General features: G+C 50.1%; 7 protein-coding genes across 7 annotated transcripts; 3 read left to right on the forward strand and 4 right to left on the reverse strand.

The window, feature by feature from the left end:
* Positions 1 to 2851: 2851 nt before the first annotated feature.
* Positions 2852 to 4747, reverse strand: N7482_009266 (GMC family oxidoreductase; the record flags this gene model as incomplete). Its single annotated transcript, XM_056691390.1, has 3 exons — positions 2852 to 3066; positions 3119 to 4333; positions 4396 to 4747. 3 exons carry the CDS (start codon positions 4745 to 4747, stop codon positions 2852 to 2854), a joined length of 1782 nt encoding a protein of 593 aa, XP_056539096.1.
* Positions 4748 to 5841: 1094 nt separating this feature from the next.
* Positions 5842 to 6530, forward strand: N7482_009267 (uncharacterized protein; the record flags this gene model as incomplete). The annotated part of the gene is made up of 2 exons (XM_056691391.1): positions 5842 to 5958; positions 6069 to 6530. The coding sequence occupies 2 exons, from the start codon at positions 5842 to 5844 to the stop codon at positions 6528 to 6530; spliced, it is 579 nt and encodes a 192-aa protein (XP_056539097.1).
* Positions 6531 to 7972: 1442 nt separating this feature from the next.
* N7482_009268 (uncharacterized protein) lies at positions 7973 to 8197 on the reverse strand (the record flags this gene model as incomplete). The annotated part of the gene is made up of 1 exon (XM_056691392.1): positions 7973 to 8197. One exon carries the CDS (start codon positions 8195 to 8197, stop codon positions 7973 to 7975), a length of 225 nt encoding a protein of 74 aa, XP_056539098.1.
* A 4989-nt stretch (positions 8198 to 13186) lies between these two features.
* Positions 13187 to 15253, forward strand: N7482_009269 (MFS transporter; the record flags this gene model as incomplete). Its single annotated transcript, XM_056691393.1, has 7 exons — positions 13187 to 13448; positions 13552 to 13651; positions 13714 to 13726; positions 13780 to 13997; positions 14052 to 14201; positions 14251 to 14651; positions 14706 to 15253. 7 exons carry the CDS (start codon positions 13187 to 13189, stop codon positions 15251 to 15253), a joined length of 1692 nt encoding a protein of 563 aa, XP_056539099.1.
* Positions 15254 to 16029: 776 nt separating this feature from the next.
* Positions 16030 to 16641, reverse strand: N7482_009270 (uncharacterized protein; the record flags this gene model as incomplete). Its single annotated transcript, XM_056691394.1, has 1 exon — positions 16030 to 16641. One exon carries the CDS (start codon positions 16639 to 16641, stop codon positions 16030 to 16032), a length of 612 nt encoding a protein of 203 aa, XP_056539100.1.
* A 4098-nt stretch (positions 16642 to 20739) lies between these two features.
* On the reverse strand, positions 20740 to 21302 carry N7482_009271 (uncharacterized protein; the record flags this gene model as incomplete). The annotated part of the gene is made up of 2 exons (XM_056691395.1): positions 20740 to 21123; positions 21267 to 21302. The coding sequence occupies 2 exons, from the start codon at positions 21300 to 21302 to the stop codon at positions 20740 to 20742; spliced, it is 420 nt and encodes a 139-aa protein (XP_056539101.1).
* A 1209-nt stretch (positions 21303 to 22511) lies between these two features.
* Positions 22512 to 24758, forward strand: N7482_009272 (uncharacterized protein; the record flags this gene model as incomplete). The annotated part of the gene is made up of 4 exons (XM_056691396.1): positions 22512 to 22620; positions 22682 to 23959; positions 24291 to 24567; positions 24635 to 24758. The coding sequence occupies 4 exons, from the start codon at positions 22512 to 22514 to the stop codon at positions 24756 to 24758; spliced, it is 1788 nt and encodes a 595-aa protein (XP_056539102.1).
* Positions 24759 to 24872: the final 114 nt, after the last annotated feature.

The raw sequence follows: 24872 nt of genomic DNA on the forward strand, positions 1-24872 counted from the left end.
TTCGTAGAATTGAAAGAATGGAATATAAATTGAAGAGAACGAGGGTTGAGGAGAAGAAAGATTGAAGCGGAAGGCGCATGCCCTCATATAAATACCCATCGGTTCACTTGGGTCTGGATTTTGACAAAACATGGTGGCTGCTCCCCGCCACGTTTGTCCTCGTCTCTATCAACCTCGGGGGCAGTGGCAGGCCACGGTGCCTGGTTCCTGAATGGAGACATCCATGGACGGACGCCCAGAACCGCATGTACGTCAAGGGCCTGAGTGGACTGCGAATGAGAAGGACAGGAGGTGCGTAGGCGTTTGCGGTCCAGAAGGGCCGACGCCGTGGGTTGACGTGTGGCCAGTCGGGGCTGATGGGTTGCGGTGGATTAGGGCTTGGCCTTGATTGGCGCTAGGATCGAGGGGGAAACCCAGCCCTGGGTTTTTGAGGAGTTTGTTCAAGCAGCGCAGCGAATCTTGGTAAGTCTGATTGGCCGCGGTAATTTGTGAAAGGCGTTGTAGGCGAGGAGTCGATGGGCATGGTTCGTGGAACCCTAATTTTAGTGCCGGTGGACGTTTCACCAGGGAACCTCCGGGAAGGTTGCGAGAGACCCGCTGCCTGATGAACCCCCAGTACATTCTGTCCGGGTGAATCCACGAGACAAATACAAAGCCTAACTCTCTCCGCAATTCCATGATTTTTAGTTGAGACCCTCAAGGGTAGATACTGAAAGGTCTTTGTCAAACTCTTCTCAGGGCCCAGCATTTGACAACCAGACACAAGATTGTCGGACTGATGGTCACTCGGCATGTACCGGACTGACTGTGTCAACCGGTAATTCAGACTCGGTCAAGCCCCGTGCGACGATACCGCACAGTGGACCTGTCGTTAAACTTTGCCCTGGAGTTGTGGCTTACTGGATGTCTCCAGCGCTGCGACTTCGCATCAGGTAGTGGGCCCCCGTTTGCGCGGCACTGGAGTTCGGTGGGCGATCCGACACTCTTGGCTGGACACTAGCGGGCTCTTGTGAACCGGACTGGATTCTAGGCCCTGGCGAAAGGTTTCAGAGGCAATTGACTCTGCAGACTCACGTTTGACCATGCATTTGCAACATCTCCGACTGTTCTACGATTTGTGCGACTCCAAAGCATTTCTCGATCACACAAAATGCGAGCCCTCAGCACGGATCAGGTGTAGAACATTCGTGTGGTTTACGTGTTTTTTTCCGGTTGAGTTTTGCAGCGCCGTGGACACTCTGCAAGTGGTCCAGGGCAAGCGACAAAGCAGCACAATTGGTCAATACTGGCGAGAAGTGGATATAGTTGAGGGTATCGTCCAATGAACATGCTTTGCAATATCTTGGCAGGGCAAGGCACAGCTCTCAGCCAATAAGCACACTCCCGTCGGCTTCCCGTTTTAATGAGCTTGCGGAGATTTCCATGGAACGCGCTCAGCACTGCCCGACTTTGTGTGCTTCCATTGATAGAGAGGCGAGGCAGTGATTTAAGTGGCGCAGACAGGAACAACACATGGAAAATTGACGTCAGGAAGTACTTTTAGTCGCAGAATGATTGATGATGTTTTTGCCATCTGGCAAATGACTACCAGAGAACACAAATGATAGCGCATCTTGGCTGTAGTAGGCGGTACTGACTACTATGCCGAGAAATTCTTCGCTGAGTGTCTGATCCAACACCATTCATCGATCCCTTGGCGTCCCCGGCTCGTCCGGACAAAGGCTGGGGATACCCAATCAGGAAACTCGTCCGCACCAAGAAGAATGTCGCCTTCAAATGCTTCTTGGCCCCTTATAAGCCCTGAACGAGGTATTTTCAGAGTAAAGCGAGAGAAATAACCCACTTTCCTGTTCATTCACAACGGGTTTGATTGCTCAGAGTGGGGCTTCTCCCTAGGCAGTTCAGACTTTTGCGACTCCGCTTCCGTTCCACAAAGGAGCCAGTTAGACGGTCTGGGCTTAGTGGAAATCCGAGCCGGTGAGGGCTAGTAAGTTGAGCGCATGGTCTGGGCTCTTTGGAAAGGGAAAGGACAGGCGATCTGGTCCTGTGAGATTCTTTGGCGAGGATCCGGTTCGTGTCATAGCATGTCTCTCATGAGACACCTCAAGCATGAAACAATTGGATCATATAAAATTTTTCCACATATACTTTGTGCCTATGGATAACCCGGAGGCTCTTTGTGACTTTAAAGTTGTCCTTGGATCACAAATGAAAGACTCTGCAGGCCGTCAGTCCGTTTGTGAATTTCAATACATATCATGAAGCCATTCTTGGGTACGTCAATTGAAAGCGGCAATTAGTATAGAGAGTCTTCGCTCCCACACCATTGCCCCAAAACTAAGCCGACCTCGAAAGCTGCATCCTCATCCATGTCATTTTCGGGAATCTCCTAATCCGATGGCCCTCGCTTCAGCTATAAGCATAGGATTATTCCTCGATCGGACCTCCTATCGGTGCACGGCTGGCCGTCATCTGGCTGCTACAGAAGGTATGCGAGCTTTGCCTCTATCATATGGAGAGGGCGCGTGATTTCCAGCCGGTATATGACTGGTGGAGTAGCTGATATCTAGGGAAGGAAATGCACACTACAAGACTGCAGAAGTATGTTCCTTGTACGAAAGAGTTGTTATGTACTAGGGACAAGTTGAATTAAAATCATGGGCTCTCCACAGCCCTACATGAGACATGATCACATTATTCATAAAATACATCATTCAAACACGTTCCCATTCTGACATATCAAAGTCATAATCCCGCGATGCGCCCGCGATACCGAGACCTTCTGGCCCCCAAAACCGGATATGTGGATATCAGGGGTCAATTTGCTCCTCTGATTTTGAGCGATAGAGGACTAGAATCGGTATTGCTTCTTGATTATATCTGACGCCTTTTCAGCCACGGCGTAGAGAGTGCTTGTCAAATGCCCGCATAGTTGGAATGGCAAAATAGAAGCATCAACTACCCGAACATTCTTGGTACCGTAAACCTTGAGGTCGGAGCTGACGACGCCACCCTTGTTGCGGGGAAGCATGCTGGCAGTCCCCACTGGGTGGAAGTTTGACCGATCTAAAAAGAGCGTCAGCTAGCTTTTCGGGCGGGGATTGTGTGCGGTACATACAGGTTGACTTGACCCAGTCCTGCCATTCAGAGTCGGACGCATCGTTAGGTAGGTTATCCAGCCCTGGTGCAAACTCATCTCCCACAAGATCACTCAGGGGAGTTATGCCAAATGCCTTGCGAATGAACCGAGCCACGTCGACGTTGGCGTTGATATCCTCTGGAAACATGAAGTAGTTCGGATTGATGGCAGCTGGGTATGAGGCTTTCGCGGACTGAATGTGGATACTGCCTCTCGAGAAAGGAAGTAGCGGCCAGTATTCAGAAGAGAACGAATCGGCGATCGGGAGGAGGACAATCTCTGCAAACGGAACCTGTGATTCGAAGATCAAACCATACTGCAGTTTGAAAGCCGCCAGAACGTTGGCTTCCTGCACTGCGCCGTTCGATGAGTTAGAGACCGCCTTTGCATAGTCGGCCAAGCTGGCGTTCACAGCGGAAGCGATCTCGGTGACCTTAGTTCCATAAATCTGATTAGCTGACGGTAGAACGGAGAAGGTTGGTGATCCGAGCCAAAACTCCGTCCCCTCATAAGACAGTCCGTTGTTTGTTTGGTCCTGCAAATTTTCACCAACGCTGGAAATGTTAACTTTGATGGGGATGTTATACTTGTGGAGGATATCCGGGTTACCAATCCCGGACAGCTCCAGGAGGACAGGGGATTTCAACGAGCCAGCTGAGAGAATGACCTCCTTGGAGGCGTATATCGTCTCAACGCCATGGGGACTGGTGACCTCCACTCCAATTGCAACCGCCTCATGGTGAGAGTCATTGGCCCATAGTATCCTGTTTGCGAAAGTATTGGTGATAATCTTGAGATTAGAGCGTTTTTGATAAGGCCAGTAGTAAGCCCTAGCGGCGTCTTCACGGACATTGGCCTTCTGGTCAACTGTATTGGGGTGGGAAGTGAGGCCGACCATGTTGCCACCGTTAACATCGCGATTGTAAGGGACACCTAATTGATTAAAAGTCTCATCCAGGGTGGGAAGTAAGCTGCTGTTGGTCATCGCGTTAGGCCATCCCACTTTCAGTAGACCTTCTTCTCCATGATAGCTGATATAGTAGTCGGCCCCACGAGATATTTGGTTTCGCGTGGGCACCTGAAACCCTTCCGATTTCTTGTAGTATGGAAGAAGGCTCTCCCAGTTCCAGCCCTTGTTCCCGAACATTTCCCAAGCATCGATTTGAATACTCTGCGCTCGAGTATATGTCATTCCTGGGTAAAAGAAGCCACAATCAGCAAATGATGTGTGCCCCGGAAAAAGGAGTGATACTTACCATTGATGGTGCTTGTGCCACCGATGGCCTTTCCAGCACGCATAATCTGTTTTGATCCCCCGGCATATTGTTGTTCCTCAGTTTGATAGGCCCAGTCGATGTGTGATCCAAAGGCCCGGCCGTAGCCCGCGACGTTTGTGACGTTGTGATTGTTGAACACCGAATCTCCAGCCTCGATGACCGCAACAGTCACACCTTTTTTTTCTGACAGTCTGTTGGCAAGGACCAATCCACTCGTTCCTCCACCGACAATGACAAAATCATAATGTGGCCACGATTCATTCTTGTTTTGTGCTTGCACTGTACCTAACAAGAAGGTTGCAGATGCAAGAGCAACAATGTGTGTTTTCATATTGTGTGTGTGCGCTTGTGTGTGTGTGTGTGTGTGAGAGAAAGAGAGAGAGAGAGAGGGGGGGGGAAACTTCAAAGGTGATGGAAATGATGGTCCCTGGAGAAATGAAAGGTATTTGTACACAAGATGTTGTGCTTCTTATCGGGTTCTGCCAATTCCCCGCCAGGAGTCCAGGCCAACGCTGGAATGCTGGCAACCACATTCTCCAAGCCGCTCTCCACGTGATATCTGGGCTTGAGAGATGCTCCCCGGCAACGACAAAATATTCTGGTACCCCCGCAGTCGAACAGATAGATTTGGAGAGTTTATGGCTCCCTCGCAGTAAATCGGAAGGTAAGTGTTCCGGAATTGGTGGTTACACCGACCAGCCGTCCGAGCTCCTTACTCGCAACTTCGGTACGGCCGTATTTACTCCTAGCTCAAAACACGAGCAGGGCCTACTTGACGTACTTCTATTCTGCGGCAGAAGCCAGATTTGCACAGCGGGTACGATTTTCTCAAGAAAAGCCTCGATGTTCCAAGTCGGGCGCATGTTGACATTGTGCTGTGAATTCGCTGGATACTCCGTGAGATAATTTCACGCAGTAGAAGAAAGAGAACGCTAATTACTGAACTACTATTATGGAGTATTTGAGCATCGCAGTAGCATCGGACTGATATTTTCTGTGACTGATGAGCTAATTTTAGATCTCATCTGATAATCTCGATCTATACACCTTTCCATACTGTTTTGGCTCAGCCGTCACGCTTACACCCACTGCGGCGCGCTCACGAGGGGAGCGCCGTGGTACTTCCGAGCTTTTTGTACCTGAAGGACATTGCACCTGCTCCAGTTGTAGAGCTTGGTGGTTGTGAGGGTCGTTCGTGGTGCCTTCCCAACAACGACACCCGTTGCCATGGACCCTTGGCCGCCGTTGTATATCCTCCATCCTTTCCCTTCTTTTTCCTCTTTTCCTCCTCCCACACCATTTGGCTGTTTTGCTGCTAGCTTTGAGCTCTGCTTCACTGCGTTCCGCATACTCCATTGGTGCTCTGCTTGTTCTCTCTCTGAGAGACTGTCCCCCATTCTTGTGCTCCCAGACGACGTCGTTCCGATGGCCTTCCCAGCCCTCTGCTCGCCTCGTTCCGCCCGCCTGCTTCTGTTTGGAAGCACTGCTCTATCGAAGCTGTCGCCCAAGTTGGTTCATAACCAGCCGAGGCCGCCAGCAGAGGTAAGTTCTGTGATTTTCGTTCCTGATGCGAGGCCTCCCCCCGCTCCCGGTCCCATCTCCGTCGCACTTGCAATGACTTGCGGAAGAACCGTCCCGCTTTCGAGACCCAGCAGGCCATGAAGCGTGTCTCTCGCAAGCGTCGACGTGCTCCTCGAGCAAAGAGCAAGGCCCATCCGGCTGATCGCCAAGTTTCCATTGGTGAAATGAAGACCGATGGGGATTCGCGCCCGGCCGTGCCTTTGCCCATCCCCATTCTGAAGCCTCCCGGGGCCACTTCTAAAGTTCATCAGCGTCACGTCTCGTTTGGGGACGTGATTGTGCATGAGCTGGAGGAGTTCTCCGAGCCTGTCTTTCCCCCTCCTCGCTTTGCGGTGTTCCCAGCCCAGCGTGTACCTTTCCCTCCTTGTTGCCTTGCTCCTCTCAGTCCGCCTGTTGTCGAGTTCCAGCATTTGCCGCGTCGCAAGCGCTCTATTGAGTGCACCAGTCGATCTCTCTCGTCGGGGAGTATCATTGGTATCGTCGCATGTAGCATTGCCTTCTCGGTCTTGCTGACCTGGTTGGATATGGGTTGACACTGTGCATTCATTTGTGTGGCTCATCTCATTACCTTTCATTTGGTTCGTTTTTTCTTCTCTGTGCTTTGTTCTTTTCATTTCAGGCCGGCCGCTGCCCATTTCGTTCTGTTCTCTTTTCTTCGCTTGCCCCGGTGATGATTCACGTCAGAAAATTGTAAACTCAGAAAAAAATCTGGCTTCGTTTCCTTCCCCTTTGCCCCATCTCATCCTTTCTTTTCTTTTTGTGATTGCTTTCGTTTTCTCCTTTTTGGTCGGTGGGAATCTTCGGATTCCTGCCTTGTTGGCTGATGCCCACCTCGACTGGGCCTGTAGGGCATCCTGTCGAACGATCCCCGAAACGCCTGCGAAACGACGCACGATCTTTCGATGATCAGGGTGAGTGCACCCGTGGACCATTGATGCCTTGAAATTTCTGCTAACCTCTACAGTCGACTGGAGGACCACGGTCTCGTCGGCAATCACCATGGGAGGCCCCGCGGAGGCTAAGAGTGGAGGATGGTGGCTTCACTTTCGAGTGAAAGAAGTAAGTTGATGTGGATTCCATGTTCCCATCAAATGGTGATGCTAACTCCTTGGATGCAAATGAGCTCATATTCGCTGACGCGAGGAATATTGTGGCTGACTTGCCTCGGAATGATTGCTGGGACGCGAGGCTGCTACAACAATCCTTGATTTGTTATACCACAGTCTCATTTCCTTAAATAATTTGGCAATGAACACAGTCTGGTACCATACCTTTTCCTTACTCGTTGAGGCCGTCCATGTCCGCAACGGATGAAAAAAAGCATAGATATCAGCATTGTCTTCCACATACGCGAGGATATAATGGGCCATGTAGTTGATTCCATAAGTGATCCAGGTGGCATTGAGTCACTGAAAACAAGGAGGCCGAGGGTTGACTTCGATCATGAAATAAGCAGCAGCTGTGGTACTGGCAGGTTCGGCCTTTGGGCGAAGATCCAAGTCTCCATCTTCCTCTGTGAACTCCAAAGCTGACTGTTTTTACGTGGGCTCTTAGGTGGAAGATGCCGGCCAGTTCGAAAGTCGATATCGAGAATCATTTGGAACAGAATTGTCCGGATAAGCTTCAGCACATCTTCCGGTAGCGCCGATGGCAGCACATTTGCCTGTTCATAAGTCGGCTTTCATCCTGCTCTCACTCGAGTCCGCGGCAAATGGGGAGTCGCCGGACGCCTCGAAGAAGAGAGTTCGCCATCGCAGAGGATAAAGTTAGCGTCGGCATCAGGTCTATTTAGGTATGTCTCGACGAGGATCTTGGGATTCGCAGGTCGCGGCTGGATGCCAGAGGCAGCCTATAACAGCTCACTGTCGTTGTTCACTTTGAAGATGCTTCTGAGCTCCAACTCGTTGACGGCTTGACAATGAGCCGGTATTGAGAGATAAATCTGCATGACCTGAGAAGGCTGCGAAGCTCAGTTCTACTGATCGCAGACGAACTGAATCCCGTTGATAGCATCCAAAGCCCGCACTTCGCGTTTGTCGACGCTCACCTCGATCGGATCGGTCGGGTGGGAAGACCTAGAATGCGATGCGTTAGCAACTGCAACCAGGCACGGGTCGGACACTGAGGAGATCCCATCAATAGGGAGGCGATCTTGGGCGGCAGCCACAATTTGTTTTGGGGGGTCATCATCGAAAGTCATTTCCGTGGGGACGAATGATGGGATCAGATGGGTACATGAAGAGTCCAAGCAGCCAGTCGCCCGGGTGATCCCCAGGTCCCTAACGGTCGCCAAAAATCGGTTCGCAGCATCTGCAGTTATTCTCCCGTTGAACATCACCACTCTCCTTTTGGATGGAGCTTGTTTGAGGAGCCAAGGGGACTACATTTCCCAGCTGAATTCCAAAATGAAGGTCAGTAGTGTGTGATATTGACCACTGCTGACAGAGTTTGGGGACATGAGAAGCATGTAGACAAAATATCCAGTAGCGTTGCAAGACATGCTCTGCCTCTGGTCCCTCGTGACGCATAGCGAATTCTGTACCATCCATAAATCCCAAGTCGGTATATAAATTTGCAATCGATCACGAGAAGCTTCCTCAATCTTTGTGAAGAGTCTGAAAAGGGTGAGTAATTATTCCATTCCATAGATAAACGTTTCTTTGTAATAGCATTACCGTGCTTTGCATCTTTTAAGATCTCTGTAGCTGCAAGTTCGGGGACCTTGTTGCGAACGTCATCGTCCAGTAACAGAGTCCCGCGTGCCACAAGTTGAATGACAGCGACTGCAGTTGCAAGCTGTGTAACCGAAGCAATCCAGTACAATTAATCTATTTCGGGGGCGTTGCATCCTGAATATCAAAGTAGGAGATCATGATGAACTAAATACCTGAATCTTCAACTGCAATAAGTACTGCACCACGCAGTGATCCTGTTGAGAGACCTGTGAATCGGACCATTATGCGGTCAAGAGTGCCCATGCTTAAGAATGAGTGTGATAGTAGGTTCAAGGATAGTCTTTGGTGGGAAATCTGTAGCAATTTATCCCAAGGATTGACTCTAGCCTCTTAGGTAAGTGTAGGTCAGTCACAATGCCGTTCAGTAGCTTAAAGGTGGCCGAGATAAACACACCGATCCTGAAGTTCAGGGCAGTTTGACGGAGGTTAGAATCGCCATAAGTCTCAAGGCTGGCTCAAAGAGTTGGATATAATTCTATTGGTCTTCTGGCCAACACAATTCATCCGACTAGAATGCAGATGCTGATAACTTAGGTTTTCGGCTTCCGTTATTGACTTTTAGCGCGACTGCCCGTGTGGGTGAGTTTATGTTAGGGTTTAACCACCTCGTGGAGAGACACCCTTAGTTTGAAGCCGTTTCCACATCAATCTTCAAACCTTGTCAGAACTACCACACCGTAAAGTACCACGGTCCGAATTTTAATGTTTAAGAATGGTAGAGCATGCGGTTTTACTGTACCCCACAACTATCTGAAGCCCCGCTTCCACAGGATCGGCCGTTTCTAGGGTTATTTTGTTTCATAGTTGAGGGTGACATAGTGTTTCTCAGAGAGCGAAGGATTTGATAGACAAATATGATCCAAAAAGGCGAGGGCATGAGGTATTTTGAATCTGACAAACTAGCCCAACTCGGCCCTCAATTTGTCTTCCTCTATCACACAAAACTTCCGTAGCATTGCCTGCCAACAAATGATTGTTCCTATTAAAGCCTAGCGTGAGGGCTTATTAGGGGCTCTTGTTAACGCGATATCGAGTATGGTTACTCATTATTTCACCCCTAATAGGCTGTTATCCTCGTAGCAAATACGTCTTCTTTCAACACAATATTCCAGACGCAGCAACCAGGCCCACAACAGCTTTTAACAGAATTTTCTTTGCTGACGACGCGCTGTTAGCCGTAGGAGTTGGTGTTGAAGTGCCTGAACTAGATTGGCTCTCTACAGATGAAGCTGCGGAGGTGACCGTAGAGGAAGCCGCTGTATCTGTAGAAGACACGGCAGAGGTGGTTGCAGACACTGCCGAGGATGCCGTTTCAACGGAGCTATTAGAGGTTGCGCTTGTTGAGACAGTGGTAGAGGTAGTCAATTCGATGCCGCAAACTGCTTCTGCGTCGAACGTGAATGGCATATTTCTGGCTTCGCAGTCCGAGTTCTGCCGCACAATGGAGTCTAGATAGCGTGGGATGGGTTGTCAGCGGTAATATGTGGTCGCAAGTGTCCGCAAGGATAGTTTACCAGGCAAGACACTGCTGGCGCATTTCTTGCCCAAGCAGCAAAAATATGCCTCACGGTACGTTTGCTTGTCGCACATGCACGCAGCATCGGTCGTGCAGGATCCGCCCGGGAAGCTGCTAAAGAAGCAGCCATTCTTAGCGACCAAAAATATATCAGCCAATAGGATCTTATCATGAGATACTTGGAAGTTCAAGAGTATGTAAGCAAGCATGAAAGCTACTTACATCGCAGGTAGCATTTTCGTTTTGCTCCGTTTGATTGTAGGTTGCGGTAACTAGAGAAGTGCTGAGTAGGCCCAAGAACACCAACAAAGAAGAAAATCGCGTCATGGTGATGAATGCGACGTGGAAGCAAATGATGAGTGAGCTAGGCAGGGGGTTGAGTCTTCCTTTAAAATCAAATTGAGGAATATGAATTGCAATGGCCCCTATTATTTCGTAGAAAAAAGGGAGAGTCTTTGGAAGAGCGCTAGCCTTTTTGGGATGATCTCCGGGATCGTACTGAACGCCTAGTGCTCTCTTGTGACTCAGTTTTTACGGTGCCTTTGGGGGCCACCTGTCAGGTCCGAGCGCCCGCGGCACAAACCGGAGAGCCGCATAGAAGGGTCCTTGCGGCCTCTGGTTGGAGTGTGCGCTCAAGGTCCGGGCATAGTATGGGACGGGTCACTAAAACCGGCGAGGTAGTGGAAGGCTTAGCCTACAAGGCACACCAATCAGCACGCCTAATGGGATCGGCTAAGGTAACCCGTGCTTACTTTCTGCTTAATTCATAGCACAGGCAAATTGCCCCTAGCCGAGTATGTATTCGGCAGAGCAAGAATTAACCCGTGCTGTGAAGTACACAGCGACCAGGAGCTTGAATGCCCGTGTCTCCACCCGATCGGAAAAGTTGCATCTTGCAGCTTGTTCATTGCATGCCCCTCAAATACAAGCTAGTAGCTATTTTATAGTATATATAGGAAGTAGGAGATGATGAACCTTCAAATGGACAGACATCTGCTCCCTTCCCAAAAAGAAAATGCCGCTTGAAGCACTCGATGATCAATGCTAGGATGGTAACAAGAACGGCACAGTGAGACTCGATGGCTTTCTAGGCATCAGTTCCAAGGTGGGCGTTCAGAATGGAATGCTTGAAAGCGTTCGCTGTTGGCATTGGGGGAAGCAAATAATTCTTCGGCCGTCAACGCGGAGTGGGGGGTCCCCGCCGGCTGAAAACCTGCACCAATAGAAAGTTGGAAGACATAACGGCCCGCGAGTAGAAGTTCAATTCATGGGAGAAAATGCGGGGCTGTTGACGAAGGGACGAGTCGAGGCGGGGTGGTATTTATAAAGGTCGCGGTCTCTGATGCTGGAGCGGATGAGATACGAGTTTGAGCAGCAGGGCGAGAAGACTGGGTTTGCCGCTGCCCGTGGGGCCCGCATGAGGCTACTCTTTCATTGAGGTAGGTAGATGGGTGGATTTTCCGAATAGAACTGGGGGTCCAACACCGCCTCTGGTAGCTCTGTGTCTGTCAGAATTATTTCTTGTGAAAACCGGTTGGTGACGACACCAGCATCCGTCTTGGTGAAGACTGATGACGGTGACGGAATTAGGGTTTCGCAGGGCGATATTGACGATCCCATATCCGACATATGTATTTATAATACTAAGACAATGACCTTTTGGCTTATTTATTCTAGCAGTATCATTCCATGGTCATCAACTGGTGACATACCTCAGCTCTAGAAACCGATTGTTTAGGTACACAATCAACTTTTTTGGACGTTACTGCGACGGGTGCTAGTCTCGTAAGCAACATCAATATGTGACTCTTTTTTCGGCCATAGCTAATGGTAGCGAAGAATAATTAAACAATTATTGATACTCAGTGAGCCGATACTCTCTTTGAATTTGCCACTTGGTCAATCGGTATGGATCCGTGATCTGAGAGAGGAACAATCTTGAAGAAATCATGTGTAGAATTTGGGGCTGATATTGGGCGGAGCAACAAGGTGTGGGAACAGCCGCAAAAAGCGGCCCGAGACAATTTGTCGACACCCGTCAGAGGCCAGAGAGTGCTGCATCAGTACGGAGTATGTATTGTCCAACCCTCGCTTAGCATTCTTGGCAGATGGCCGGAAGTTGGATCGCAGTTGTCCTTCCGAACATGGCTTGGCTAGGTGGACCTTCTGTGGATCTCAGGGCGGGAGCCATACATCAGTGGCTGTAGCTAGACCCATAGGCCACATGGAGCGTGCCTGGTTGGCGGACATCTGCAAGAGCCACACAGCATGGTTTTTATTATCTAAGTAGGATTCGGCTTCATGAAAGATTTTCATGAATAATTACAATTGGCCTTCTCCCTTTCCTTCTTACCGTGCCTCCGCTCATCCAGACTCGACTGTCGACTGACATTACACGCCGTCTGCCTTGCCTCCTGCGGAAACGGCTACTCACTCACTTTTCCTTCTACCAGATCGACCTCAACGAACGTGTGCGCTTTTCTTCACATCTATCCAGCTCAACACGTTGGATCGGATCCCGAGAACATTGTTGCTGGTGGCCACCCTCCGCTATATAGTTTCAAAGTCCAAAGAAACTTGATCCATACTCAAGGTCTAGCAAAAACTCGAGGTTCCGAAAGTAGCAGCAAATAGTTGCATCCTCACTCCCGTTGCGACACCTTCAATCTGCCCGTTGTCCCATACCGCATTTCTTCGGAGTCACCTTACGAATCGGATTATACCAGCCCTTGCGTCTGCAACCTCTTATCCACCATCGCGCCACAATTCCAGGACCGATTTGATGACAGTTTCCAGTAAGGGCACATCGAAAGCAACACGCTAAGCGTAGCCCTTAGCGCAAGTAACATCATTCCGTCGCACCAACCGGTCACTTTGCCACGCACCTCTACCCACCGTTGCCCGCTGCACTCATTAAGATCATTAAGACCTGCGCACCATGTTTGACCTGAGCTGGAAAGCCCTTTTTACGAACCGCGACCGCCGAGGATTTCCCGAGGTCGTGGTGCCTCTCGCTGGTGGCTCTGCGCCAAAACCTAAAGAGGCCGCAGATAATGGATCCAACTCCAGTCTTGACAGGGCCTCGCTCCAAGAGAATGGCGCCAGCGGTGTTGAAGCTGGTACAACGCTTACTTTGGAAGGACTCCGAGCTGAGGTTGAAGCAGATATCGCCGCTTCGAGCCACGACTCTGTTTATGACCGTAAGTCCACGACATCCAACTAGGTTGCTTCTGCGGAATGTGGATTGGCCTTGACCCCATTTTCTTATTCAGACGTACAAATCCGGGTAACGTAAATTTGCAGGAAAAGCAAAGATTATCAATAGGGCAGTTCAGGATATCGGTATGGGCCGGTACCAGTGGGGCCTGTTTATCCTCTGCGGTATGGGTTGGGTTGCCGACAAGTAAGTGAATTTACCCATCGAATCGGACAGAAATCATTATTAACAAGCTTGCTTTACTTTAGCCTCTGGCTGCAGGTACGACTTATCCTGCTTGACCGGGTCTGAGGCTATCAGCTAACCGCATACAGGGTGTTGCCCTCACACTGACTCCACTTGCTATGGAATTCGGTGTCTCTGAGACCGATTCCCGTTTTGCGACGTGCTCTCTTTTTGTTGGTCTGATTGTTGGTGCTTCATTCTGGGGCATTGCTTCCGACGCTATCGGAAGACGTCCCGCGTTCAACATGACCCTTGGCATCTGTGGTACATTTGGTCTTGCCGCTGGGGGTGGACCGAACTGGGTTGGGTAAGATTGCTGCCTAGCCATCAAGGAGTTCACCTCAGCTGATACTGAAACAAGTATATGTGCCCTCTATGCCTGCTTGGGTCTTGGAGTTGGCGGAAATCTTCCCGTTGATGCCGCTGTCTTCTTAGAATGTCTGCCTCCCAATTCGGGAAGTATCTTGAGTGGACTGGCTACATGGTGGTCTGTCGGTACTCTCATTGCTAGGTCAGTCACAGTCCAGTCTTGCTCTGGTCCAGTTCTAAGCCAAGAATAGTATGCTTGCTTGGGCGTTTATTCCGAACTTTTCGTGCGAAAGCTATGCGACATGCACAAAGGCAAACAACTGGGGTTGGAGATATCTTGTTTTATCCCTTGGTGCGATCACCTTCTTCGGGTTCCTCTGCCGTTTCTTCCTCTTCACTCTGTATGAGTCGCCAAAGTTCCTCGTATCCCGCGGTCGTCAGGAAGAAGCTGTGGCTGCCGTTCAAGGAATTGCCCACAAGAATAAAACCACCACATGGCTCACAGAAGAGATCCTGAACGATATCGGGGGATATCCAGAAGAGGACAAGAAGCAGGGCCTGTCTCATAGAGAGATCATCAAGAGATCGCTAGAGATATTTTCATATCAGCAGGTTGCGCCGGTTTTCAAAACGAAGCGGCTTGCTGTTTCAAGTATGTTATCGGACACATGTTTCTTCTCGTTATGTGACTAACATTTTCAACCAGCTATCCTGATCTGGATCTGTTGGACATGTATTGGAATGGGCTACACCCTCTTTAATGCTTTCCTTCCTCAGTACCTGAGCGCCAACTCTACAACATACGAGACCTACCGCAATTACGCGATCACTGCAGTCTGTGGAATCCCCGGGCCGCTTCTTGCATGGGCTACCGTCGATATCAAATATATTGGTCGGAAGGGAACGATGGCTGGCTCGACTTTAATCACAGGCGTTTTGTTGTTCTGCTTCACAGCTTCAAAGGATCCAAACATACAGCTGGTCTGCTCCTCGCTGGAGTCTTTCTTCCAGATGATCATGTATGGAGTTTTATATGCCTACACGCCCGAGGTCTTTCCTGCTCCCAATCGAGGCACGGGATCTGGTATTGCTAGCTGTTTGAACCGTATTGCTGGTCTCATGGCACCTATCATCGGTATCTATGCCAGCACTGATCCTGTTGCGCCTATCTATGCTGCGGGTGCTCTGCTCTTGGCTGCTTTTGTGGCGATGTGCTTCTTGCCAATTGAAACGCGGGGCAAACAGTCACTTTAGATCATCCTATATCGAACTGACTTCGAAGTCCAATGTTTGCGTCTAGACATCTCTTGACGATTATACATATACGGGCCTGGAAATATTGTTTGAATCTCCATCCGAGGGTTAATGCCCCCTTCGGAGTATATTCCATCCAACTTTAAATATTTCCATGGGTTCACTCTGCGGGTTCGATGAGAAGCACACATGAATAGGTACGAAAGAAACAAATTCTAAGAAAACAGAATGGTTCACTCTTATACATAACATGAAACAATAGTCAGTATGTCAAGTATAGCCCTAGAAAGGAAAGCACCGACGAGCCTAAGAATCACAGAGCAAATATTATAACGCATGACTAAGGCAAACGACTCAACTTCTGTTACTTACTCTGCACATATTATATCCTTTGAGGTCCAGCTTGAACTGAACTTCGATAGGGTGAGAATTTTTGTCATGTGTGAGCTTAACCACTTGCAACGGCGAATGTACTGATGTCTTTGTGCTTGTATGTTAGCGTGAGAGAATATATGACCCCGAGGTGTCATGTTTGAGGTTCTTCTGCCTGTTAAACAAGGAAGGGATATTTGTGAAATCTCTGCATTTTCATGAACTTGATTGACCTAAAAAGTCCAGCCGCTGCTAGTACTAAATACAGATCCGCCGAAATACCAAATGGTGAATATGAAACAAATAGCAAGAAGGAATCAGAGTGCGTACAATGAACAGGATGAAAAGTTGATTGAAATATCCGGTTCACAATATGCATGAGCCAATTTCCAATTTCCGTCCTACTATTCCAATCCCGTGAGTAGCTGCGGCTGTACACTTAACATGAACTGCCGCATGCCCGCAAACTCCGTATTTTCAGAAAGTGATAGGACAAATTCACGCTCAGGTTTCAATATGGGTGGCCGCGTCGACTTCAAATGTCGAATTGCTGTCATGGCAGGGAAAGGCATGAGGTGCTGACGAAAGATGCCAGTGGATTGGTGAAGAAATAATGGAATGCAGCGGATTATGTTGCGGCAGCAATCATTTAGATCGATACCAACTACATCTGATTCCTCGTCAAAGACAATGTGATAGACGTTTTGCGCAATCATAAGGGATGCCCAGTAAAGGGTCATGAGATGCGCGCTAGCGATATTGTCTGTCGTCAAGTTGGACGGAACTTGCCAGTCAGACCTGGGAGACACCACTGCAGTTGCAAATTCTGATCCCCACTGTAATAGACGGCCTGTGGTTTTGGACGCCAACTGCTGTAGCTCTTCACGCAAACCGGTAATAGAACGATCTCTGTCTTTCATTTCGTCAATGCCCTGGTATAATGATGGAAGATCTAGCATAATATCCACTAGCAGATCTTTGGGTGTCTTCGCATGGTGCTCCCACGGATCATTCATCCACTTGGAATGTGTCAAAATGGATTTCTTCCGGGATATAAGTGCACAAAGCGCCTGTTGGAAATTCAGTGTTTCTCCAGGGTGTAAAGGGAAAGTGAAATACCTGATTCAGCCGACCATCGACAAAAAGTCGATGGGCAGCGCCCGCAGAATAATGTTTAGGAGGTTTTGAGATCATGAGCGCGAGGTCACCAGAGTGATGGACCTTCCAGCTTCGATAATGGGCTTTTCGGTCAGCCCAATCACTCCCATACAATGCCTAGTGGTGTTGACAAGGCAATTAGTCATCACTGTGATAACCTGAGGATCATGGTGTAGGTTCAGCGGAGGCAAGATATAGAATAGAAAATACCTCATAAAAGCTGAATAATCGTGTCGCGCTGAGAAGTTCAAGATCTTGCTTCCTGTGAGTGTTCAATAGCCTCCTCATCTGCTGCAAAGCAGTAGCATGGAGCTTTATAGCCTGTTCTTTCATCCAATATGAGCTGGTATTCGTATTCGCTGCAGCTCTAAGCGCCAGAGCCCCCAGGGCAGTACGAAGCAGGCCACTATGTGGCAAAAGTTCCCGCACTATACTGATCGAACCTCCAAGAGCACGCTGGTTGTTATCAAAAGGGAACGAGCAACGACCATTGGGCAGGTAAGAGTCCCAGAACATTCCTTCGACCCCAAACTCCAAAGCACCACGGGGGAAAGTGACACGATCAAATATGCCGTTTAGAGAAGGCGATTGTGCCTGGCTTTCAAAGGGTCCACTCGTTGACTTTAACACTATTGCGCTCCGCCTGTCGTTGTTTTCGTCCATGGTGGAGAGTTCTAGACCTTCGTTGCTTGTATAGTAGCGGTGAATGGTCAACCCTCCGGAATATCCTTCGCATGGGATGCATGCCTTCCTACATTGGCCACAAGAAGGTTGCTGTACGTCACACTGAATATCCTAGTCAATACGGAGCCTTGGAGCGGGGAAAGTTGTTCCAGATTAATCGCCTAGCATATCAACTTACACCTTTCTTACGCCTTTTGCATGTACGACATGCTTGAGAGCGCCCCGGAACACCCACCATTGGCAGCTAAGTCTCAAGGCTGTGGAAATCGACTTTCGCTTTCGGTAGTCGAATGTTAGCGCTCTCTCGGGAGAAACAACGCCTATTCTGGTGTTTTCCGCGTCAAAGCCGCTGCATTTACTCTGGTAATAGACGGATATCCACTTTACCGTATTTAGTTCCTTGTTCAATGAATGCTATCACTTGAGGTTGGGGGTGTCAGAGTCTCGGGAGGTTTTCCATAAGCACGGGAGATTACATGGTTCCAGGCTAAACCCAAAAAGAGCATTCTGCGAGGGCTACTTTTAGGCCTCAAAGGGCGTGACTGTTGGGGGCCAAAACTCCCATACATTCCAATAGCGGACTCACCAAACCGCTGCGTAGGTGCGTGCCACTTTCGCTATCCGCAATATCAGACAAAGGAATTCTGGTACAAATAATTACTGGATCCAGAAGATAATGGGAAGATCGGCTCACATTCCAAGCATACTTGCTAAATCGGTCCTCCAATGGAGCCCATTAGCTTGGTGCAAGAGATCTTAAGAGCGTTTTCTGGTCAAATTTCAGCCAAGTGATTGCATGCCGTAAATTCCATATTTCATTTTGCATGTCGGTTAGGAGCCTGAGGGATTGCCATCTTGCAGCTTTTCACCCTTTTCAATTAAATTTCCTTGCTCTGACGCAATGATTACGCCGTGTATTGCTAGAAGTTGGTTCAAGTGCCCGAGGGCGCTTCAACCATTCCACGTCCTCCAAGTCAACGACGACGGAACGGCCACCCAGGTCATCCCACAATATATTGCGCCACTCACTGTCGCTGTGGTGCCATTGGTATTATTATGGAACGCTCGTGACCTTATGATTGGTGGGAGGAGTATTATCACCGAAATTCTCAAAGACGACGGTGTTTAACCAGCTGCGTTTTCAACAATTTTCATGCCCCTAAGCATATTACCTACCGAGAATTCATTTAGTGTAGTTGTGTAGCATGAGTTTGTACAATAATTCCCTATACATTTTGGGTTCTTTTTTGGAGCATATTAACTCCGCCCATGAGCGGCCAGGTGTATTCAGCCGTTGGTACTTGTTAGCTCTCAAGAGTTGAACATGCAATAATTCTCAATCCTTGCAGAATCCAGGGCCACGTGCCATACTCGGGCTAAGATGAACCTGCATACTTCTGCATATTTCGAGACAATCGAGGCGTGGCCATATACTTCGTTACAGGGGGAGAGCGCCGCGGCATCCCGGCATCCACGGATCCCTGGATATTCCGGTACAGCGTTAACTAACCTTTTAGAGGTACCGTTGGTCTCCACAGGAGTATACTTGTAAAGTTGAAATCATAGCCATTCTGAACAGGTCGAAGTCAAGTATGAGATGCTTCTTACGTCGTAGACAAATTGGCCCTCTCAAGTAGATATACCGTTGTGTCCCCGCTTTGCCAACAAAACCCCCAATCCAAACTACAAATCAAGACCCCGACCAGCCCACACTCGGATACTCAACTTCCAAAAATGCAGCAATGCCGAGCATGGTTCAGTGGGCTGACCCGTTCTTCCAGCCGTTCCCCTGATGACGAAAAGAAAAATTATACGTCAGTGACAAACCTGAAAATCGGCCAGGAACGTAATGGCGCGAGTCCCAAAACCCAAATGAAGAGACATGTTTGGAGCGAACAGCGCAGTCTCCAGAGAATCTGCAGCAACATAGCCTTTATTGGCCCTGTCCTTCGTCGCATTATTGGGAGTGAGCTTATAACAATCCACTCCTTGGACGATAGCCTCTTGACCGAGATCTATCAGTATCTTCCCTTGGTCGATCAAGTCTGTATGGCTCTCAGCTGCAAAAGGCTCTTTTACCGATATAAGGTGTTTGCCAAAGACAGCTCAATACTCCCCCCACAATCCACGGACCATCACCTTCCTCTTTCAAACGTAAACAGCGAAGACAAGCTACGAATTCAACTCCTTGTTCGTCTTGAGAATTCCCGGTGGGCATATTGCGCGGAATGTTTATTGCTCAAACCACGAAAGAGGTTTACGCCAGACGCACTCAAAGCACCGAACCTGGAGAAGCATTGCACGCACTTCGATGGTGTAATAGAATTATGTCCATGTCTTCATTTGACCCGTCGAGATCGAGAAAATGCGCGGGGTCTTCTCCGGTCCCCAGTCACGCCTCTCGGTGTCCGATATGGCTGTTTTGGCTTTGAACGGGATGGGTGGCGTTTTGTTGGCCATTCCTGTCCATTCTACTCAAACTCAGATCGAAAAGTGCGAGTTTACGCAGCATTTTCCATCTCTAATACGGGCTTTTTTTTGGATGCTTGGTATTCTCTGCGGGTATCCCCTGGTGATTCTTTGGTCGCAGCTGGGCCTGTGTTCGCATGTCCTCACCTGGATCTGATACCTCTGCTTCACACGACTGGAGACTTTACACGATGCCGCAGATGTTCTACTTCTGTTTGGAGAAACCCAGAATTGCGAGAGGACGCTGGTTTAGTGACTTTCAGTGTGGATCGGCCTCTTGGTCGGGCCGATAAGTTAGACAATGTTTCTTTTTGGTATGCTTACTGTTATAATCCTAAGGATAAGAAGGGGAACAGTGAACGAAAGCAGTATGATCCAACCAGTCTTGATTGGCAATTAAGCTCATCTACTAAATTCTTTTTAGGTCTTCGTCACAAGATTTGAGAAACGGGTCGAAAATTTGGCACGGCCGGCGGGAGAATTACCCGCACCTGGTTTATCCAGCAGGAACGACCCGCTTTAAGTCTGTCGCCCTACTAGGAAACTTGGGTGATTTGTAGTATGCCATACAATCTATTGATTTTGCTTCCTCTTCGTGATTGTTCATTTTTGGCCTCGTTCTATCGAGGGTTGCTTGTGTATGTTCCAGTCCCTGCGCATAGCGTAGTCACTTCTGCGGGCCTAATTGAATACTCGCGCCATGATCACCAAGCCTTCGATCAATACATCGTGACCTGTTCAATTTTCTGTTCGCATCAATCACGAGTCTGGGAGGATTCCACTGAACGATCAGGCCAACTTCTTCACTGCACAACCCAAACGCTTTTCTCCAAAGGCGAGTCAGCGACAGCGCCCATCTTGAAGTATTCCTTGACCTTCAATGCGGTCGTCTTCAGGATCATCAATTTGTTCTTGGCCAGCCAGCTCGTCTCTTTGTGCGCGATAGGTTCCTGCGCTGTCTTCACATCCACAAAGCCGTGAGTCGCAACTGCAATGCCGTGTGATCCATCTGCAAATTCCAGCTTCAAGCCCAATAACGTGACAGAATTGCTCTGCTCAGATGAACGGGCGACCGCGTTCCCACTGTCGGCGACAGCTCTGGCCGGATCATTGGGCCACGACATCACATCCCAGTCGCAGTAGGCCAAAAGACCGGACACAACCTCCAGCGATGTCGCCTCAGGATTCTGGCAGCTGTGCAACAAGCAGCAATTAAATTCGAGACGAGCACGCGCACCCTAACGGCGCCGGTAAGCCCGATGCTGTGAAAAACCGCAGCGTGTTGACTCGTTGGCGCAGGGGATCCTGGCGACTCGCACTGTACACCTACGACGGCTGAGGCAGCAAATCTCGCGCCCTCCGGCATGAGTGTCGTACACTGACAAGCTGGGTTTATTGCTCACAACCTAGATGTTCTTGCCATCGGCATCGACGATCTCGTACACGAAGGGACAGGACTGCCCTCCAATTCCGAAGGTCACGGTAAACTGTGGCAGCATTCGAGCGAGGGCCGCTTCGCACGAGCCCCACTAACCTGAGTGGGTTCCTGGATAGAACCCGCACAAGCAGCTGTCAACGCGATGGGCACTACCAAGTATATGCTTTCAAAAAGCTACCAGTACTACACGAACACGGGATGAGGGGCCGTGACTGGATCCCGGGGCCAATACCCTGGGCAAGTGGATGGGTCCTGCACCCCGTGGCTGGAGAGAACTCAGCTACACAATCCACCGTGCTCCCTTGGAGAAAGCTGCAGCAGGAAGGGGGCCCCAGCCTCCTTCAGTGGACCACCAACATGATGTCAACAAGCATCCTAGCGCCGAACCATGGACTGCGGACCCACTCGCCGCGGGAGCTCACTGACAGCCACTCAGACCTTTTGTGATTCGGCACAAATGTGTGTAATGCACTGTGCCAATCATCATCCGTACGGTCATCAGCAGAGCGCCAAGCCAACAAGATCCCCGCTAATTCAGGGAAGGGGGAGGACGGGAGCGGTCAGAAATGCGTGGAGACGGATAGAGCAGCAAGACCCGGCAGCGACAGGACACAAAAGGACGCCAAGGCAACACAAAACTCTGCAGAAAGCGAGCCCGCTGACAATTGCGATGAACCCGATTGCCCCCTCAGTGGTCGCACTACAGCCCGTAGCGCGCTGGATCTCTCCAGATGTGGCCGCCGACGGCTGCAGATGGGCGCCAGAGAGCCCTGAGGGGCTGCCTAACAAGGCTCGATCGGCGCCCGCCAATCTGCGCTATTACATCGCGATCGTGCCGATCTCACCAGCTAGGCCGAACCTGTCGTGAACGATGGAGCCATGACAAGCGCGACCCCCCTTTGGGCCCAATGAACAGGGGCGATGAGATCTGTCCATCAGGAAATCCTGCAAGCTGAAGACTGGTGAAAGCTGACGAGGAGACCCTCTGGTCGCTGCTCTATTTATGTCCTTGCTTTCTCCCCCGCTCCCGTGCGGCTCCACCTTTTCTACTTCCCTGGTTCTCTCTTGTATTATTGTCTGCTGTGTGTTGCTACTTGTTTGTGTATAGTATAGCAATACTCGCCCGACCCTGCTATCATGCCTACTGAGATCCCTGGGCCGCCCGGCGTGCCGCTGCTGGGTAACATCTTTGATGTCAACCCCAACGAGACGTGGAATTCGCTCAACAAGCTGGCCAAGCAATATGGTATGTACCGAGGAGGGGGCGCATAGCTGTCGCATCCAGCTTGAACTAATCGTGCAAATAGGCCCCATCTTCAAGATCAACGCCCTGGGCCACCAGATCGTCTTCATTGGCAGCGTCGCCCTTGTCGAAGAAATTTGCGACGAGACGCGATTCCGGAAATGTGTGACTGGCCCTGTGCTGGAGATTCGGTACTCTGTGCACGACGGTCTCTTTTCTGCCAAACACAGCGAGATGAAGCCTTGGGGCATTGCTCACCGCATCATGTACCCCCACGTCACCCAAGAGGCGACCGACGCTGGCTTCGCCGATATGGCAGAGGTCATTCCCGACCTGACCAAGAAGTGGACCTCCGGAACCAAGCAACGTACTCTGGCCACGGATGATCTGGATCGGATTCTACTGGCCTCCTGCATGAAGTGCTTCTTTAACCAGCGGGTGCATGTGCTCGGCAACGACGCGCAGTCCGTCAAGGCCAAGAAGATGGTTGATGCGTGGGAGGGTGCTACAATGGAAGCGATGAAGCGGCCGACTCGCCCGAAGCTCCTCAACTTGCTGTACCAGAGTCGCTTTTCCTCCTTGACCAAAACCATGCGCTCCTACGCCACCGATATTGTGAACAGCCGCCTGAACAATCCCGACCAAGCCCGCAAGGATATGCTTGATGCCATCCTCAACGGTGTCGACCCCGAGACCGGCGAGAAGCTCACGGACTCGCAGCACCTCGATGAGATCGTCACCATCTTTATCGGTGCCGCCACCGCCGCCAATCTCGTTTCTTACGCCCTGTACTACCTGATGGAGAACCCCGAGCCTCTCAAGAAAGCCCAGGAGGAGCTCGACTCGGTGGTCGGCGACGGCCCGATCGATCTCGCCCACCTCACGCAGTTGAACTATGTCGAGGCCTGTCTCCGCGAAGCAATCCGCCTGTCCGCCACCGCCCCCGGCTTCAACATCGAGCCTATCCCTCCCAAAGAAAAGAGCGACAAGAGCCCCGTCCTCCTGGCCGGCGGCGAGTACCAGATCCCGAACAACCAGCCCATGATCGCGATCTTGAACGCCGTGAACCGTGACCCGGCCGTCTTCGAGTTCCCTGAGGAGTTCAAGCCCGAGCAGGTCCTCGGCGAGAAGTGGGACAAGTTGCCCGCAGCCGCGAAGAAGGGCTTCGGCAACGGCAAGCGCGAGTGCATTGGCAAGAAGTGGGCATGGCAGTGGGCGTTCTTCACCCTGGCTAGCATCGTCAAGGATGTCTCTTTTGAGCTGGAGGATAAGAACTACAAGCTGCATGCCAACGGTGCGTTCAGCATCAAGCCGCTAGATATGTGGACTCTCATGAGCCCGCGTAAGAAATAAACATGTATCCGACCAAGTGTATTTGGATGTTTGATTTGAGGACATGCATTCCTCGGAAATTGGTTATGAGCGGACACGACCCTGTCAGTAATGAAATCTGTGAATCGCTTAGCTATGATGAAAATTTTGGAATGAAACGAGTTTGGTTTGCTGTTCTCTTTGGCGCGCTCTTGCATAAGCTGGCACCTCTTGTGGTTAATTTTGGGAGGACATATTTGTGACTGTAATCTGAGGGGGGTGAGATCGTGTCGCAGGTTTCAACCACGGATGTAGGTCCATGCGTCCATTATTTTTCACAGTTGACTGACTGATGGTGGCAGGTAATGGAGGGAACCTGTCAGATAGTTCGTTCGCTGAGTACATCGCCGCAAAGGAACACATCAACATCAAGCTGCCCGACTGGGTGTCTTTCCCGGACGGAGCCACGCTGGCCGTGGGTATCACGACCGTGGCCCAGGGAATGTACCAGCAGCTACAATTGCCATTGCCCGAGCCATCACCGCCATTGTCCGTGCAACCCGGGGCAGCCAAGGAGCTTATTCTGATCTACGGCGGGAGTTTTGCCACGGGCACGCTGGCCATTCAATTTGCCAAACGGTATTGCGAATCCTGTCTTGTCTTTCTCCCATTTCTTGGGCGTCCTTGCTAACTATTTTACGATCAGATCCGCATACACAGTCATCACTACCTGTTCGCCGCACAAGTTCGCGCTCGTGCGAGCACGCGGCGTGGACCATGTCCTCGATCACCACTCGCCGGCTCTGGCACAGTGGGCAAGGATAGATTAGACGGCGTTTTGAAGGGACTGGATCGTTTACGAAGAGGGGATGTCAGTGGCATCAATCTCGTATATACGCCATAGTTGGTTTCAATTCGTTGCTTTATACTGTCTTCTTTTTTTT

Source organism: Penicillium canariense, assembly GCF_028826845.1.
Source record: "Penicillium canariense strain IBT 26290 chromosome Unknown utg000007l_segment0_segment0, whole genome shotgun sequence".
Lineage (NCBI taxonomy): Eukaryota > Fungi > Ascomycota > Eurotiomycetes > Eurotiales > Aspergillaceae > Penicillium > Penicillium canariense.